This window comes from Stylophora pistillata, chromosome 9 (genome assembly GCF_964205215.1).
Source record: "Stylophora pistillata chromosome 9, jaStyPist1.2, whole genome shotgun sequence".
NCBI classification, from domain to species: Eukaryota; Metazoa; Cnidaria; class Anthozoa; order Scleractinia; family Pocilloporidae; genus Stylophora; species Stylophora pistillata.
In genome coordinates, this window is record NC_142527.1 from 25,750,201 (window position 1) to 25,765,377 (window position 15,177).

Here is a 15,177-nt window from a genome sequence, read left to right on the forward strand (position 1 = left end):
TTTTGATTGCCTTGTTTATGGTTTGGCTCGGATCGATGCAGATGCGAAGTTTGCCATTAGGTTTTTCCTTAACCAGCATATTGGACAGCCAATCGGTAGGTTGGGTTACCGGCCTTATAATTCCTTCTTCACAGAGCCTTTTCAGCTCTTCATTGACCCTGTTTAATTTTGCCACTGGAACACGGCGAGTGGGGGCATGAACGGGTGTGACTGAAGGGTCCAAGTCGATGTGCATGGGGCTCCCAAGAGGCTTCCCGCGTCCTGGTTTAAAAACGTTGGGGTAGTGCTTTAGGATGTCCTCTGAAGTCAATTTGCCGAGTGCAGGCGGTTTCTGCGTATTTCGTGTGGTCTCCTCCTTGACCGCGTTTGTCTCGTCTGCATAGATGGTCAAATACTTTAAAGCCTGTGCGTCTCGTCCGCTAAGAAGCGGAGGCTTGTCGTCCGGAACGTTCACCACTAGGAAGTCAATTGTGTGGAATTTGCCCTTCCTTTCACACACGAGGGTTACTTGACCTTCTGGTTTCATTGTTTGGCTTCCGTAGGTGTTGATTCTGCTTTTCGTCTTTGAGATTTTCAAATTCGGGAATAGCTGGCTTAATACTGAACTTGGCATAGTGTTACAGGTCGACGCCGAGTCGATTTGAGCTTTAACAATTTTCGACCGCCTCCCATGGATGAGGTGTAGGTGAGCGAAGAATTTCTTTGCACCGACTGGCGCTGCCTGATCATTTATAACAAATGCCTCTTCATCAGGGTCATCATCAACAAAATTCGATTGCTGATGTCGTCTTCTACCAATTCTCGTTCCTCCTCTGCATGCACGAGCAAAATGGCCAATGATTCCACACTTGTTGCATCGTTTCCCGAACGCTGGACAATGCTGTTGACGAGGGCTGGGATGTTCACCGCAACACCAGAAGCAGGCCGCTGTTAAGGTGTCGGAGCTGCGGTATTCGGGTTTTGTCTTCTTTGTGAAGTTTACCTGCTCCTGCTGGTTGCCTCGGGCATTTTTCATTAACTGGTTTGCATATGTGGTTGCCTCGTGGCTTTTGGCTATTTCAACGACTTCTCGTAGAGTGACTTTTGATTGCACTGCATCTCAATGCCTGTGGCCTTTCCCAATCAGTTTTACGCGGAGAGATTCAGATGTTAATCCCGCGATGAACTGATCTCTCATCAATTCATCAGCGAAGTTTTCGTACTCGCACTGTGCAGCTTGATTGCGAATCCTTGTTTCCCAAGACGCGATGGATTCCTCTTCATTTTGTAGCAGGGAAAGGAATTTTTGCCTTTCGCCCGAGACCCCGATGCTAGCGCCGTAATACTCTTTCAGAGCGTTGATAACCATGTGCGGTTTGCTCTGATCTTGTTCAGACAATCCTAAACTGTATTTGTAGATCGCTCTGGCTGCAGGGGATAACGATGCTCGAAGACATGCCATCGCTTTCTCTGGTTTCGTCCACTTCGCTGCTTCTGTTTCCTTGGACGGATCGAACCAGTTTTGCATAATACAGTAGTCGACTAAATCTTCGATGTAGACCTCCACATCGTGTTTGTCATCACCAGTTGTTTTGAATTGCGGGAAGGGAGTGTTTGAGGCCATATCGCTCATCGGCTTGAATCTTCTTGACTGTGAAATTAAAAGACAAGCATCGCTGCCACCATGTTGACCGTTACTTATCGTGTTCAAAACTGCACTTTAATGAGGTTGTCCACAGATATATACGGGTGCAGGTGCAGATATGGTAATTACATGTATTGTGGTTGGTGTGTGTGTGAGTAACGAGGTGCAAGTGTTTAGGTGCTAATTACAATAGTTGTGGTGCTAATTACAATAGTTGTGCAACAAAATAAAATGAACTCTTTAATCTTCTGACCACTTAGAGTAACCAACTTCTATTATTAAAAACTGGATCATTGGATAATGCAATTTAAGACTTTTTATTGGCTTACCCATTATGGTATGTGAGCCAATGTACCATAATCTAATATCTGTACATTGCAACATACGGTTTCTTCTTACAAAATAAAGTCGTGAAGATTTGTCTGATATCATGGGGGAGTTTTTTTTTTTTTTTAATAAAATAATTATTCCACTCGCGCTTGTTGAATTACGGTCTTTTCGTCCAGAAGTCTTTTCGTCCAAAAATTTTTTCGTCCAAAGTATTTTCACTAAGTCTGTTCGTTTACTTGTTAAGTCTTTTCTCGAAGCAAATAAATAACTTTTAGAAGGCTAGATAAGGCTATAGAAAGAACTTGTTGCGAGCCATTCACGTAGTGATGTTACACTTCGTTGCCCTTAGCTTTTACGCTCAATAGACGCTTAACAACAAGCCTAATATTCCCATTTCTTTCGCGTGAAATAATTGAACGGCAAGCAAGTCTTTACTTTTGCCACTATTTCATAAAGTATATCGCGTTACAACTTCATTCATTGTTTGTGTATTTATCGTAAAATTCATGACGTTGAATTCGTAAACGAAGATTGGTGACTAAAGGTATTGGTACCAAAATGGCGGCGTCTCGCAACAAGTTCTTTCTACAGCCTTATCTAACCTTCTAAAGGTTATTTATTTGCTTCGAGAAAAGACTTCACAAGTAAAGACTTCACAAGTAAAGACTTCACAAGTAAAGGAACAGACTTAGGTGAAAATACTTTTGGACGAAAAGACTTGGACGAAAAGAGTCTCGGACGAAAAGACCAGACACCCGGACACCCGCTTGTTGGATATGAGATGATTATAGCCAACTCGGCGCTACGCCCCTCGTTGGCTATTTAACAATTATTCCAACGCGTATTCGTGGAATAATTGTTAAATAGCGCGTAATAATAACAGTTCAAACATGGCACCTGCAAGATAGACTTGCTAATTCCAAAATGTTACGACAAAGACAAATAAAGATTAAACCAATCAACAATATTGTAAAATAAAAGAATTATCATTTAATTTAGTTGATTTACTGGTATGTGAATAAAGTGTTGCCTTGTCTTGCCTTACTTTTTCATAGGGTTATTGACTAAAGTTACCAACCAGATGAAAAATTGTCCAGTTTTAAAGGAGTAAGATGTTCTATAGCACTTACAAAAAGTGAAATGCTTTTGAAATCAGTAGAATAACTTCCCCCTTTTTACAACTGAGTTTGTGTGATGTTTGACCATTACAATCCGCTTTGACCAGTAGCTTGGGAAGAGAAAACGTCTGTAAAGAAAAAAAATTACTTAATGAGTTTGATACCTTGGCCTCCATCGGATCATATAACAGTCATAACAGTCACCATAATTCATTGTGACTGATTGAACACCTCAACATTTCGGGACTTCTATTTTAATTGGATAGCAAATTTGTGGAACAATATATATATATATAATGATGTTAGGCAGGCTGAGTCTATTGACTCTTTTAAGCGTAGACTTAAGTCGTTTTATTTCAAGAGACTTTTCAAAGTTCTTGATGGCAACAACTTTCGTACCTTTAAAATAATTTGTCCTAAATGTCGCCGGGTAAATACCCTTGTTGCGTGCACTTGTTCAGCAGCCTATTTAGTCTATTTATATTATTAAGTTAATATTTTAGGAGAGGGTTGGTTTGGAGCTTAAACCTAGTAGGGGACTTATGTCCTATTGTTTTTGCTCTGGTACTGTTCTACAAATCCTTAAATAAATAAATATATAAAATAAACAAACTCACTGAAAGAGTTTTTGCTACATCAGACATTCGTGGTCTGTTCTTTGGGTTTTTTGCATTGCATTGCTCAAATAAATTCTTCAGCACATCTGGCATGAGGGCTCTATTAACAAGCTGTGAAAGAAACACAAAAAGATGGTCAGGAAGAAAAAAACACTCTACATGTAAATGAAATGGTAACCCAGACAATCTTTTCATGCATTCATTACAATCAAGGTGATACCTTTTCTCTTGTGGAGGATAAAAAATCTTGATGGAATGCCAAAGTTCGAAACATGTCTTTAGCAAATTGTGCAAACCAGCAGACTACCTCCCCTTTTTTTGTAGAAGATTTGACAGAGGATTGAGTCATCCTGAAACAGAACAGAACATTAAATTTATCATGAAAATATTAAACAAAACAACAGAGAGGAAACTCAAACAGTTTCTTTAAACAATCTACACCAAGAGTATCAATGATTATTATACTAACTCTTTTTGGTCCCTTCGAAAACATCCCCAGAGTCCTCCCAGTTTGGCCTGCAAGTTAATGACAAAAATGGTTTGCGTCATGTATTGTCATTATTTATTCATTTGTGATAGTTAGAATGGCTGGCCCTGTTCAACTTTATAAAGCTGGTTAAATGGGGGCCTGTATGAACAATAGCAAGGCCAGACCACAACACCAGGAGCAATGCTAGCTACCTACTTTTTGCAAGTAGTGTGTGGGTCCTTTAACATCCCCTGCTCACCAAGACAGAGAAGAAGAAAGAGATAGGACCTTCACATTATCTTCCCAATCTAAGATGACTAGAATGTCTATCTACTATTGGCAGATGCTGAAGCAAAGGCAGCACATTCCTCTAAGTTATTTTATGACCCTGAGTGTTGGTCCACTCTGGGGCTTGAACCCTTAACCTCCCACATGGCAGGCCGAGGTTCTACAACATGAGTTAACCAAGCACAGTTTAAAAGCATCTAAAAATGCCACCAATGGGTTGATTTGTGGCCCAAATTGAATCACTGCAAAGAGAGCTTAAAATGCACACTTAACAAGAACCAATTTGTCAGTGTGCATCAGCATATGATCTACTTCATGAATACCTCAACAAAAACCTAACTACCGATCCTATGCTATTCTTTTCCTCATTCTGCTGAAGATTTAAGGTGTGGATGCACAAAATGGCCTCTACATTGATAATCAATAACCAGTTCAGATACCTAACTTTAGCTAACTTGGTAATTTGGTAAATTTTCACTACATTGTACCTTGCCCGGTGCAACCACAAACACAGAAACAGGTGTTATTCGCATATGAACCAGACCTTTACTGTCAAGGTATTCCAAGGCTGCTGCAATCTGGGTAATCACCTTCACCAGACTGTACACTGACTGTAGTGGCATGGCTTCATTGATGTTCCCATATTCAGCAAAATCTACCACCTATATAAAATCATTGATCAAAGTACAGCACTGAATTAACAGTTCAACCAAGATTTAACTTCTACAGCCAAATACTGGCCTACAGTCACTAAACAGAACTTAATCTGACCACTGTATCTACCTGCATATAAGCCGCACCCGCATATAGGCTGCACTATGAATTATTGACCTGATCTCAGGGGAAAAAAGTTTTTCCAGTAACAAAGCACAATCCAAGCCAAAAAGTTGAGAAAACTCTTTCTTTTTTAATTTCTCAGTTGACAACAAAACAACATCTCTAAGAAAGAAAACCGTCTTCTTGAGTGGGAACATTTGCAGAAAAGATTTACATGCTTCCATCTTCGTCCATTCTTCTTGTCTACCCCATATTGGTGTGCAGCTTCTCAGTTTCCCTTCTCTAAAGCCCAAGTAATAACAACGAATTTAAAATGTGATGAATATGATACTCTGGTTGATCCTTTTGGCTTCGTGATTTCTTAGAAAATGAGAGTGATTTGCCTGTTTTCATTCTTTGACAGCGTGCAACAAGCGGGTTACCATGATTACATACTGGGCTAGTTGTATTGAAAAAAAAATGAACCCCTTCTCTATGCAAAGCGAATAGAGCAAATGTTATCGAGAATATCGCTCGTGTTCTTTGTGATTCAAGGATTCAGCTGTTGTACGGGCCAAAATTAACCAGAAAATTGGTGGAACTACTTGCAACTATGAAATGAAAAGTGAAATACGAGGATATCATGTATATGGAAACACCTGGAAACCAACAATTTATGAGACCGATTCAACTGGAAATAAACTCGTGGGACACCTGCTGGCAGAATTCAGCCATATTGCTTGTTATTTTATTAAGAACAGTGTAGAGATTTCTTGCCAAGTGACTAGAAAGAGGGTTCACTCACAAGGTCCTTGAGGAGGAATGGCTATTCCATGAAAATTACAGTAGACGTCTTCAAAATAATAAGAAACGTGTTCGGAAGCTGGACAAACTTATAACAGCCGAGAGAAGCAAAATTCTTGGAAGATATGGACTAATTTAATGTAAGCTCGTACAATGCATTGAATAAAATTGTGAATAGAAAGTTTGTTGATTATTGTGTTAGGAAACTTTGCATATTAATGAGCTCTGAACTCTTGCACCCACATAGAGGCCGCACTGCAAACTTTCAAGGTGGTTTTTCATCAAAAAAATACAGCCAAAACGTGGGTAAATACAGTAATTTCTCTAAAGAAAAAAAATATTGACCCTTAAGAGTAACAGGCATCGTTTTTCTCCTTACAATAATCCCTGAATCACGCATTAAGGTCTAAAGAGTAATGGAAATGATTCCCAGTGAAAGAGGCTTGTAATTTTCAACAATTCTCCGGTGGAAAATGTGTATAAGTTGATGTTAAGAAGTAAAGAGTTTTATGAGTAGTGTGCCAAAAATTCAATATGAAAGCTTCAACATCCCAGCATCCCCCTCCACCCATGGGGGGGAGAGTTGTTGAAGTATACACATAAGAGAATAAGGTGACCAGCATCTTATTTCTCCTTACAATATCAATGTGGAATCAAACATTTCGGTTATGAGAACACAGAAAAAGATCACAAACTGAAAAACTCTCTACTGCTACTGTTAAATTGTTCTCACAATTAAGAAATGTACAGACTGCAAACCTGTGCACCCTCGACAAAAATATGCACATCCTCCACAAAAATCAAGAGCTTCTTTAGTTCGCAATCATTTCCTTTATTCTTGTGACCTTAATCTTTGATCTAGAGGTGATATTGTGTGGAGAAATTAGTCACACAAAGGGGTCAAAGTGTTAAAAAAAAGTTGATACCGGTAACTATGAAATAAAAACTGCTAGTTACAGATTCTCAGTTTTTCATCTTCAATTCAGAGCCTGTAAAAGGTACAAGTTTCAAAGTTGCTTTTATTAGACATGGTATGTAAGTGTTTATTTCTGATATGTTCACATACCAGAGCTACAGAGTCAGTGTACAGTCCTGGAAGAATCACTCCATAAAGATGAAGGAGATTCTCATGATTTACTGAAGCTGTTAATTCTGCCTCATGGAGAAAATGCTTCCTTTGGGCTTGACCTCGATCATACCTCAAACAAACTCGAATCTGCAAATATGAAATGAACATAATGAAGTAAAATGGCCCCCATTACAATTTTAATTAAAGTGCCATTCAGCATGCAGATAGAGGTCTGAATGGAAAGAAGTACTGGCTATACATGTATTCATTTAATGATATATATACCTCTTGTAAACTGAGTTTGAGGTCCATACTGTAAGTTATAAACTGAGATATCTATGGTCCAATTGCAAAGCATGTGAGCCATAAATTACAATGGAAAATAACAAGGTTCTGTAGCTTACAGTAAGGGCCAAGAAAACGAGGGTATATCTAATATATCTCTGAATTCAAACAGAGGGGGAGGTTTCCAATTCAAACAAACTTTTGAATTTAGCGGGGTGCACAGTGAAACACAACCCAGTATATTGACCAATCACAGCCCATATTCTGACTGAGAGGTATAATAATTAATCATTATGATCATGGCTTCACCCATGAGCAAAAGTTCCACAACTATCTTGGACTACATACTTCTACCAGTAAACAGTAAAAAGAGCCCTAGATTTCAACTGATAAGTCAGAGTAAATTTTAATTTCAATGGGTCGTGTTTGATCAAGCTCCCATAATTGTAATCAGTGGAGGTTGTGATATCAAGGACAGGAAATTTCCTCAAACAAACAAAAACATTAAAAAACACTTTTATTATGACTCATTCACCATGTAACAAATTGTTCGCACTCATTAGACACTAACTATATAGGTGACCAAAATAAACTTTCTCCTTACAATATCAAATTGATACAATATCAAGCAGACAAGTGTTAAGAAAAAAAGAAAAATATTAATTATGGGATTAGTTGATCCAATACCAAATTCTCCAAACTTATAATATATGAATTGTATGGTAGAAAGTAAGGGAATTACTCTTAATATCTATGGAATGAAAGGGTTAAAAAACAAAAGTTCAATACTTGGAGAAAAGTTTACATGATAAAAATAAATTTTGGCCATAAGCAATTAGTAACAATTTCAAATCTCCCTAAGTCATACCATTCAGAATATTATTATACTACTTTTTAAACACCTTCTCTCCATTAGATTTTGTCCAGATGGCTTCAAAAACAGATCCTGATACTGGTCCTGACGCAGTCTTCTTCACAACATGAATTTCATCCACAGATATAAATGGTACTCCATGGGACTCTAATTGGGCTCTGTAAGGAAGTTTCCCATATTTCTATTATAATAAAGGAAAAAAAAACTGTTACACTGAGCAATTTTTGCAAATGCAACTTATCATCATCAGTAGAAATCTACTAACACCTGAGTGCATATGCTGCAACTTGCTTGGCTTTGCAATTCCCTACCAGTTTCTTTACACCTTGAGATCTGTATGTATATTCTCTATAATCATAGTATTCTCCACACATTTCCTGACATGCTGATTACAATTTATAGCTTCTTTTTGTGGTGATAATTTTCTTTATTCTAATTGTGTGGTCCTAGTGACTCTCAGGGGTCAAAAGGTAAATAGAGTAGCTTGGTTATCTGTACTTAGCATGATGTATCAGATTATTCACTGAAGAAGTGTGATAAGCTGTAGTTGATTTTGGGCTTTGTTCTTGTCACAGTGGCTGATTAAGCTTTAGAAACTATTTACTAGGAACAGTCTACATGAATATAAACTCACCAGTTGATAACACAAAATTATCTTTGAATTTGAATATTTGAAAATCGTATAATTATGTGTACTGCAGTTTCATGAAACGTATGAAAGCGATCCTCCCTGCGATGAGCCCTGCTTACGAAGTAGTGGAAATAAGGCCTGAAAAAATTCAGGCCCATACAGGATTTGAACCCATGACCTTTGCGATACCAGTGCAGTACTCTACTGACTGAGCTAACAAGCCAACTAGGAACTGGTTATTACATTGCTTCATATTAAACCCGTCGAAGTGATAAATCAATGAATTTGAATTTAAGTGAAAATCATTTGTGTGTACCGCAGGTTAATGAAATGTATGAAAGGGATCCTTGCAGTAATGAACCCTACTTAAAATACAGTAGTAATGCAAAATCATCAAATTATCAAAATTATCTTGTTGTTTTCCCCCACCAGCACAGCACCACACTTTCAGAAGTAACTTACCCTCTTCATGCCTTTACTATGAGCTTATGTTAGGGTAAACTTCTATGTCAAGGCTTCAACTGTTATTGGTTAAGGTGCTAAACATACCAGTAGATTTAGCATACCAATACTAGTTTCACTGCACGACACACACAGGACACCTATACCTACCAGTGCCAAACTAACAAAATCAGTTTTCCCTACTTTCTGTGGCAGTTGTTTCAGCTGATCTTTACCAAACTTAAGAAATCTAAGTCTCTTCAGTGCTTCATCATCTAATCCATTCAAATCATTAATAGAATGGATTTTCAGGTCATAACACAACACATTGAAGCTATCTCCAAGGCTGTGTTCAGCCAGAAGAAGATAAAGCTTGTCAAGTTCTGTTAAATTCTCAACTTTAGGACAGCTTGGGACCTGCACAAGAAGAACATTATACTTTTGGCAATATTGACAGGAACTCTACCACATGACCACCTTGTTTACCCTTTCACTTGCTGGAGATACTACAAAGGAATTTATCTTGACAATATTAGGTCATTTCTAACAGAAAAGTGACAAGAAGAAATGAAGTTATCAAATAAAGGATACTGTTTGATTAAACACCAAATTCTCTGAACCAAACTAAAGGAAATATATGACAGACAGTGCAGAGAATTGACTATGGATCTTTTGAGTGAATGGGTTAACTAATAGGGTAGAAAGATTGACTTACAAGGAAAGGCTCCCAGGGCTCATATAAGCTTTTTTATTATATAACCTGTATTGCCCCATACACCCAAACCCACAGAAAGCCATAATGAAGACTTACATGTAGCACTGGGGAATACTTATCAAGTAGACATTACTGTTGTCTTGATTTAACACCAAATTCTTGTAACTAATTTAAAAGGTAAAATGTAGCAGCCAGAAGGAGGAATTAACCATCAGATCTTGGGAGTTTAAGGGTTTAATGGCTTCAGAGTTCTTATCTAATTTAATACAGGTGATCTATTTATTCCAGTTGATGGCTTGAAAACTGACTTTCTAAGATAAAATACAAAAACTAAAGTTTTAGTTTTAAAGTGACAACTACCACCACACTTACATTTTTATCTGCCTTTGGTGATCTCCAAATGCGACTCCTAAAAGAGATTTAGACAAGGAAGGGTGGAACGAAAGTAAAACTAAACATTCTGTACGTACCAGCAAGTGTGTCGAAACTTTGGGGGTGTGGTATTAAATATGGTGCTCTAATATAAATTGCCTTCATTCCACACGGGTGGACTTAACTTTTTCCCCTGATATTTAAAATATTGCATTCACACGTTGGTGACGAAACTAACAAATAAAAAAGCAGCAGTATCATTGACGATTTGAGTACGTTCTGAAGCTCGCTACATCGGTAATGGTTGCAAATATCTGTTAATTAGGTCAAAGAACACAAATTGACCCGCGATAAAAATCCAAGTTTTCCCATCCAAACGGCATGTTAACGTAACTCTTTGTAATATAAATCCATGATAAGAAACTTACATGATACCAAAACTCACATCTTATCGATTTGACAAACAAAACCGCTTTCTATCAACTTTCCATGTATTGGGAATATTTTATGCATTGAGTTACTCGCTGCAATATCTGCAAGGCGTTCCAAGTCGCTCGTCTCCATTCCCAACATCTTAGTCACATGTAAAAATCTGGCCAATCAGATGAAATATGCGTGGCTTACATGCGTTCTACAACCTTTGATCTTCCCTTACAACGAAGGTCTACGGATTTCGCCGGTCGGAGCCCAGCTTCTTGTCGAGTGTTTTGTAGTTTTGGCTGATTCATTACTCTAGGATATTCAAAGTAAGTGATTATTTCTTTATATGACGTTTTTAATTCCTATTGATCGTGGTTTGTTTCTTTATGAAGCAAATAATTCGTGTAAGTTGGGATTTCAACTTGTGATATTAGAGAGCGTCTCTCGCGCAAAAGATTCGATTCGATCGCAAAGTTACGAAAACTTGGTGATCCTTGTTAGATGTTGAAGAAACGCCGGCTCTAAAGCTTACCTCAGCCTTCTTTAATTTAAAATGTTATAGAGTTTTTCCTTGAATTCCGCCTATGCGGGTCGAAGATGTTCCAGCGTGAAAGGTCACGTGGCTCAGTTAAGATTAAACTCCATTAAAAAGTTTTACGTTTGTCGATATTCTGATGGCTACACGAAAGTCCTTAAATATCAGTTGATTGCTCTTATACCCAATCTTGATCAATAACTTCTTTTAACACCTTTTAATTTGATATCGTCCTCGTTTTCGGAAGTGACGTTTTCTCTGCATTCCTTCGATAGTTTCCGCAGGTACAAGCTTCGTCAACTTTGAAATGCACTTCACTCGCCGTCTCACGCGGCGAATATTATTTCCTGAAAACCTTGTTACCAATTACTTTGTATACGTTGTGTTTTTTCGTGAAATGATAGTTCAGGTTAAGTGTAATGCAGTTAAGGCTCAGTGATAAGAAAATAAAGGAAGTGCAAATCGAATCGCAACTCTTGTCACTAAAACTTGTACATGTGTTAACTTGTCCTCGTAACTAACTGTACATATTCTGATAATTGATGAGCTCTCCTACATGAAGAAAAGGACAACAGCTCTGGCATAGGCCTCCATTTTTTAAGTAGGGGAGACAACTCTCCAATTAAAGAAGCGCGCTGCTGTTCCCGAGATACTGTCGAGTTTCTAGTCATGAGCAAAATTAGAATTTGTACACCCCCACCCCTCATAAAACTTTGGCTTAAAAAATAAAAACATCAAATTTTTTTTTGGTGAAGTCTGTATTTGTTTGAACGTTTTTAGTTGTAAAGTTTTATTTTGCAACCAGTAGATTATTTCTACATTTGTGAGATAAATGTAACCTTTTTTTTCATTTCTTTCAGATGGCAAAGGTGGTACCCAGTGAGAAAAAACTACATTTTGTAGAGAACTTTGGACTTAGTGGTGCTGCTGCTATCATTTCTAAGACTGCTGCTGCCCCAATTGAAAGAGTGAAGCTTCTTGTTCAGAATCAAGATGAGATGTTGAAGGCAGGACGCTTGGATACCCCATACAAGGGTGTTGTTGACTGTACGATGAGGACATACAAAGCTGAGGGTTTTCTGTCATTCTGGAGAGGTGAGTTGTTTCAATTCATAGGGTGGTCTGCCTCTGTAGGCAGTTCGTGCTGTCAGAGAATATTTAATATTCCCAGGGCTTACTAGCCAAGTGGCTGGTGACATCTGATGTTTTTTGATGTTACGACAATTTCAGTCTGTTTACTAGCCAAACTGGCTAGTGGAAATTAAAAACTACCAGCCAAAACTGAATTTCTACTAGGCTGTGGCTAGTGGACTACAGTTAGTGTCGAGCCCCGTTTCCATCTGGTGGTGTACTCAAAATTTGGCAGTGGGAGTGGTATAGTAGGCATGGTGCTGTGTGTAGGGCACTAACCTTTTACCAAAATGACTCAAGTTTAGTTGGTGAAGTCAGGGTAACTTGAGGGTTGATTTAGCTGATGGTTATCCTCCATGCACAAAAGGTTTTTGTTTAGTCACTTTTCTCCCTTCCACAGAAAGTGACTTGAATTGTCTTGCTGGTGTAAAGAACACATTTAATCTAGGGTTCAGAACTGCATCATGTGTCCTCTTTTCATGCAAACAGCATTAAGGTCCTTCAACGAAACATCTGCTAACCCTTAACTCCAAAGATCTGATTGTAAATTCTCCCCTCTAGCTGCTACACTTTTCCGTGTAAATTAATTACAAGAATTTGGTTTATTAACAACTTCTGATATGTTTGACTATTCTCACTACTATTTTGCTGGATGATATATGAATATTATAGGGGAAAGCCATGTGTCAATAATTTTTGGGAGTCAAATGCGTAATAAAACTATATTCTCTTTTGCTCTTCTCCAGGTAACCTTGCCAATTGCATCCGTTACTTTCCAACACAAGCTTTGAACTTTGCTTTCAAGGATCAGATTAAGGCCCTTTTCAAGCCCAAGAAAACTGATTCTTATGGAACCAAGTTTAGCAAGAATATTGCCTCTGGTGGAGCTGCGGGTGCCATGTCCTTGCTGTTTGTTTACTCTCTGGATTACTGCCGAACAAGGCTGGCCAATGATGCAAAGGCAGGTTCTAAGGGTGGTGAAAGGCAGTTCAATGGCATTATTGATGTGTACCGCAAGACACTGGCATCTGATGGTATTGCTGGTCTGTACAGAGGTTTTGTCATTTCCTGTGTTGGTATCATTGTGTACCGTGGCTTCTACTTTGGTCTGTATGATACCTTGAAGCCCCTGCTGTTGGGTGAAGATGCTGGACTGCTCATCTCATTTGTCCTGGGTTATGGTGTGACAGTATCTGCTGGCCTGGCCTCTTATCCAATCGACACCATCCGTCGACGTATGATGATGACGTCCGGAGAAGCAGTGAAGTACAAGGGTTCCATTGACTGTACTATGCAGATCATCAAGGGTGAGGGTTTCATGTCCTTGATGAAGGGTGCCGGGGCAAACATCCTCCGTGGTATGGCAGGTGCTGGTGTACTTGCTGGCTTCGATGAGTTCAAGAAATTGTATCTCAGTGTGCGATTCAAGGATGCCTAAATTTTTGGACTGATCTGACTGTATCAGCTGAATTACTGATATTTTAAAAGTTTGTATGATTTTCAAGGATGGGACAAGATTTGCCTGACATGTAAATTTTGGACTCTCTACAAACTTAACTTGTTTGTGTTTTGTGAACAGCAAATTATGTAGTGTGAAATGCTGTACAGTTAAAAATGTCCCAAGTAATGGAAATGACTTAGTAAAAAATAGTTCATAAAAGATGTTGTGGATCCTGTGTGCTTCTCCTCACCCTTAACACCTTAACGCCTGCATGCATATTGTCCATACAGTCTTCAATGGTTTCAAAACAAGCTAGCGACTGCTGGAGTTCCGCTGGCTACTTGATTGTATGTCACGGGCTACTCTGGTTATAACAGTCTGCTTGTGACAAACAATCTCTGTTATTACAGCCACCTACTTTTCCAGAGTTGGCTGCCTACTTCAAAACATTTTGAAACCCTTGAGTCTTCTTATATTTCCTAAGCTGCTGACGGAAAATTTCTCTAACAATCAAAGGCTGCTGTAGTTGGTAATCATTTCCTTTATTCGAACAACCTTAATGATTGATTTGTAGGTAATATTTTATGGAGAAATTCAATGTTGGTCACTCTTAGGAGTCAAAATGTTCATTGCAGTTTAGTCACTCAGTCCCAAGCAACTAACCTTTTTTTGGTGTAATGAAATCTCTAAGGAAACTACCCTGTGAGCAGAGCCTTTTCTTTTCTTCTTTTTAACCTCCAAGGGAAAAGGCTCTGCTGACATCCTGTTGTTGCTTTGAAATGCCGAAAGCCCAAAACTCCAGGCTAGTCAAACCAGTTTTGGTGTGAACGCCTTTGTTTTTCATGTACACAGATAACCAAATCTGTGCTCACAATAGTTCAAGGGGGCCTGGAAAAGGATCAGTCTCTAGGCAACCGCTGCACACTTTCAAATGAGCAACAACAGGATGTTGGCAGAGCCTTTCTCCCTTTTCGATTCGAGGACAGGTTAAAAAGGCGCTCGCAGGGGATAAGGAAACAACTGTAATCTCTTGATAATTGGTCTTTTTAGTGGTCTTGTCATGTGACACAATGGAGAAGATTGCTGCAAAGGAGAGTACACACTTGTCTACTGTTTAATCACTTCCTCATTTCTTACTTGGCTTTTTAAAAAGGTGACCACCATTGGAAAGTCCAAAGCTCTGTTTCCATTTCAGGTTGTAACCTGTAAAATTTACCACCCATAGTGCTTCTTATTGCTGCTAATAGTCACTTAGAG

At 38.6% G+C, this 15,177-nt stretch overlaps 3 protein-coding genes across 6 annotated transcripts in view; 1 reads left to right on the top strand and 2 right to left on the bottom strand.

Annotated features, from left to right (window-relative positions):
* Positions 1-10,981, bottom strand: part of LOC111327886 (uncharacterized) — a 24,162-nt gene extending 13,181 nt beyond the window's left edge. For 3 of the 4 annotated variants that reach the window (XM_088732827.1, XM_088732826.1, XM_088732825.1), the window contains exons 1-10: positions 10,839-10,981; positions 10,394-10,430; positions 9,478-9,723; positions 8,263-8,415; positions 7,073-7,222; positions 4,935-5,108; positions 4,159-4,205; positions 3,910-4,039; positions 3,690-3,800; positions 3,085-3,200 (exon numbers count right to left, since the gene is read on the bottom strand). In XM_088732827.1, the coding sequence (XP_088588953.1) occupies positions 3,085-3,200; positions 3,690-3,800; positions 3,910-4,039; positions 4,159-4,205; positions 4,935-5,108; positions 7,073-7,222; positions 8,263-8,415; positions 9,478-9,723; positions 10,394-10,430; positions 10,839-10,966 (1,292 nt within the window). In that variant the 5' untranslated portion in view covers positions 10,967-10,981. Of the gene's footprint in view, positions 1-3,084; positions 3,201-3,689; positions 3,801-3,909; positions 4,040-4,158; positions 4,206-4,934; positions 5,109-7,072; positions 7,223-8,262; positions 8,416-9,477; positions 9,724-10,393; positions 10,431-10,821 lie in introns of all 4 variants that reach the window. The other variant, XM_088732828.1, reaches the window with a different exon arrangement.
* Positions 1,100-1,603, bottom strand: LOC148724049 (uncharacterized). The gene has a single exon (XM_088732841.1). It carries the CDS (start codon positions 1,601-1,603, stop codon positions 1,100-1,102), a length of 504 nt encoding a protein of 167 aa, XP_088588967.1.
* Positions 10,982-11,042: 61 nt separating the features above from the next.
* LOC111327890 (uncharacterized) lies at positions 11,043-14,139 on the top strand. The gene is made up of 3 exons (XM_022932202.2): positions 11,043-11,139; positions 12,209-12,443; positions 13,226-14,139. Exons 2-3 carry the CDS (start codon positions 12,209-12,211, stop codon positions 13,915-13,917), a joined length of 927 nt encoding a protein of 308 aa, XP_022787937.1. The 5' UTR covers positions 11,043-11,139; the 3' UTR covers positions 13,918-14,139.
* The last annotated feature ends 1,038 nt before the right edge of the window (positions 14,140-15,177 follow it).

Coding starts and splice junctions, on each gene's coding strand:
- LOC148724049 (XM_088732841.1), bottom strand. CDS start 1,603: ATGGCCTCAAACACTCCCTTCCCGCAATTCAAAACAACTGGTGATGAC.
- LOC111327890 (XM_022932202.2), top strand. CDS start 12,209: ATGGCAAAGGTGGTACCCAGTGAGAAAAAACTACATTTTGTAGAGAAC. Junction 12,444..13,225: donor TTTTCTGTCATTCTGGAGAG/GTGAGTTGTTTC, acceptor GCTCTTCTCCAG/GTAACCTTGCCAATTGCATC.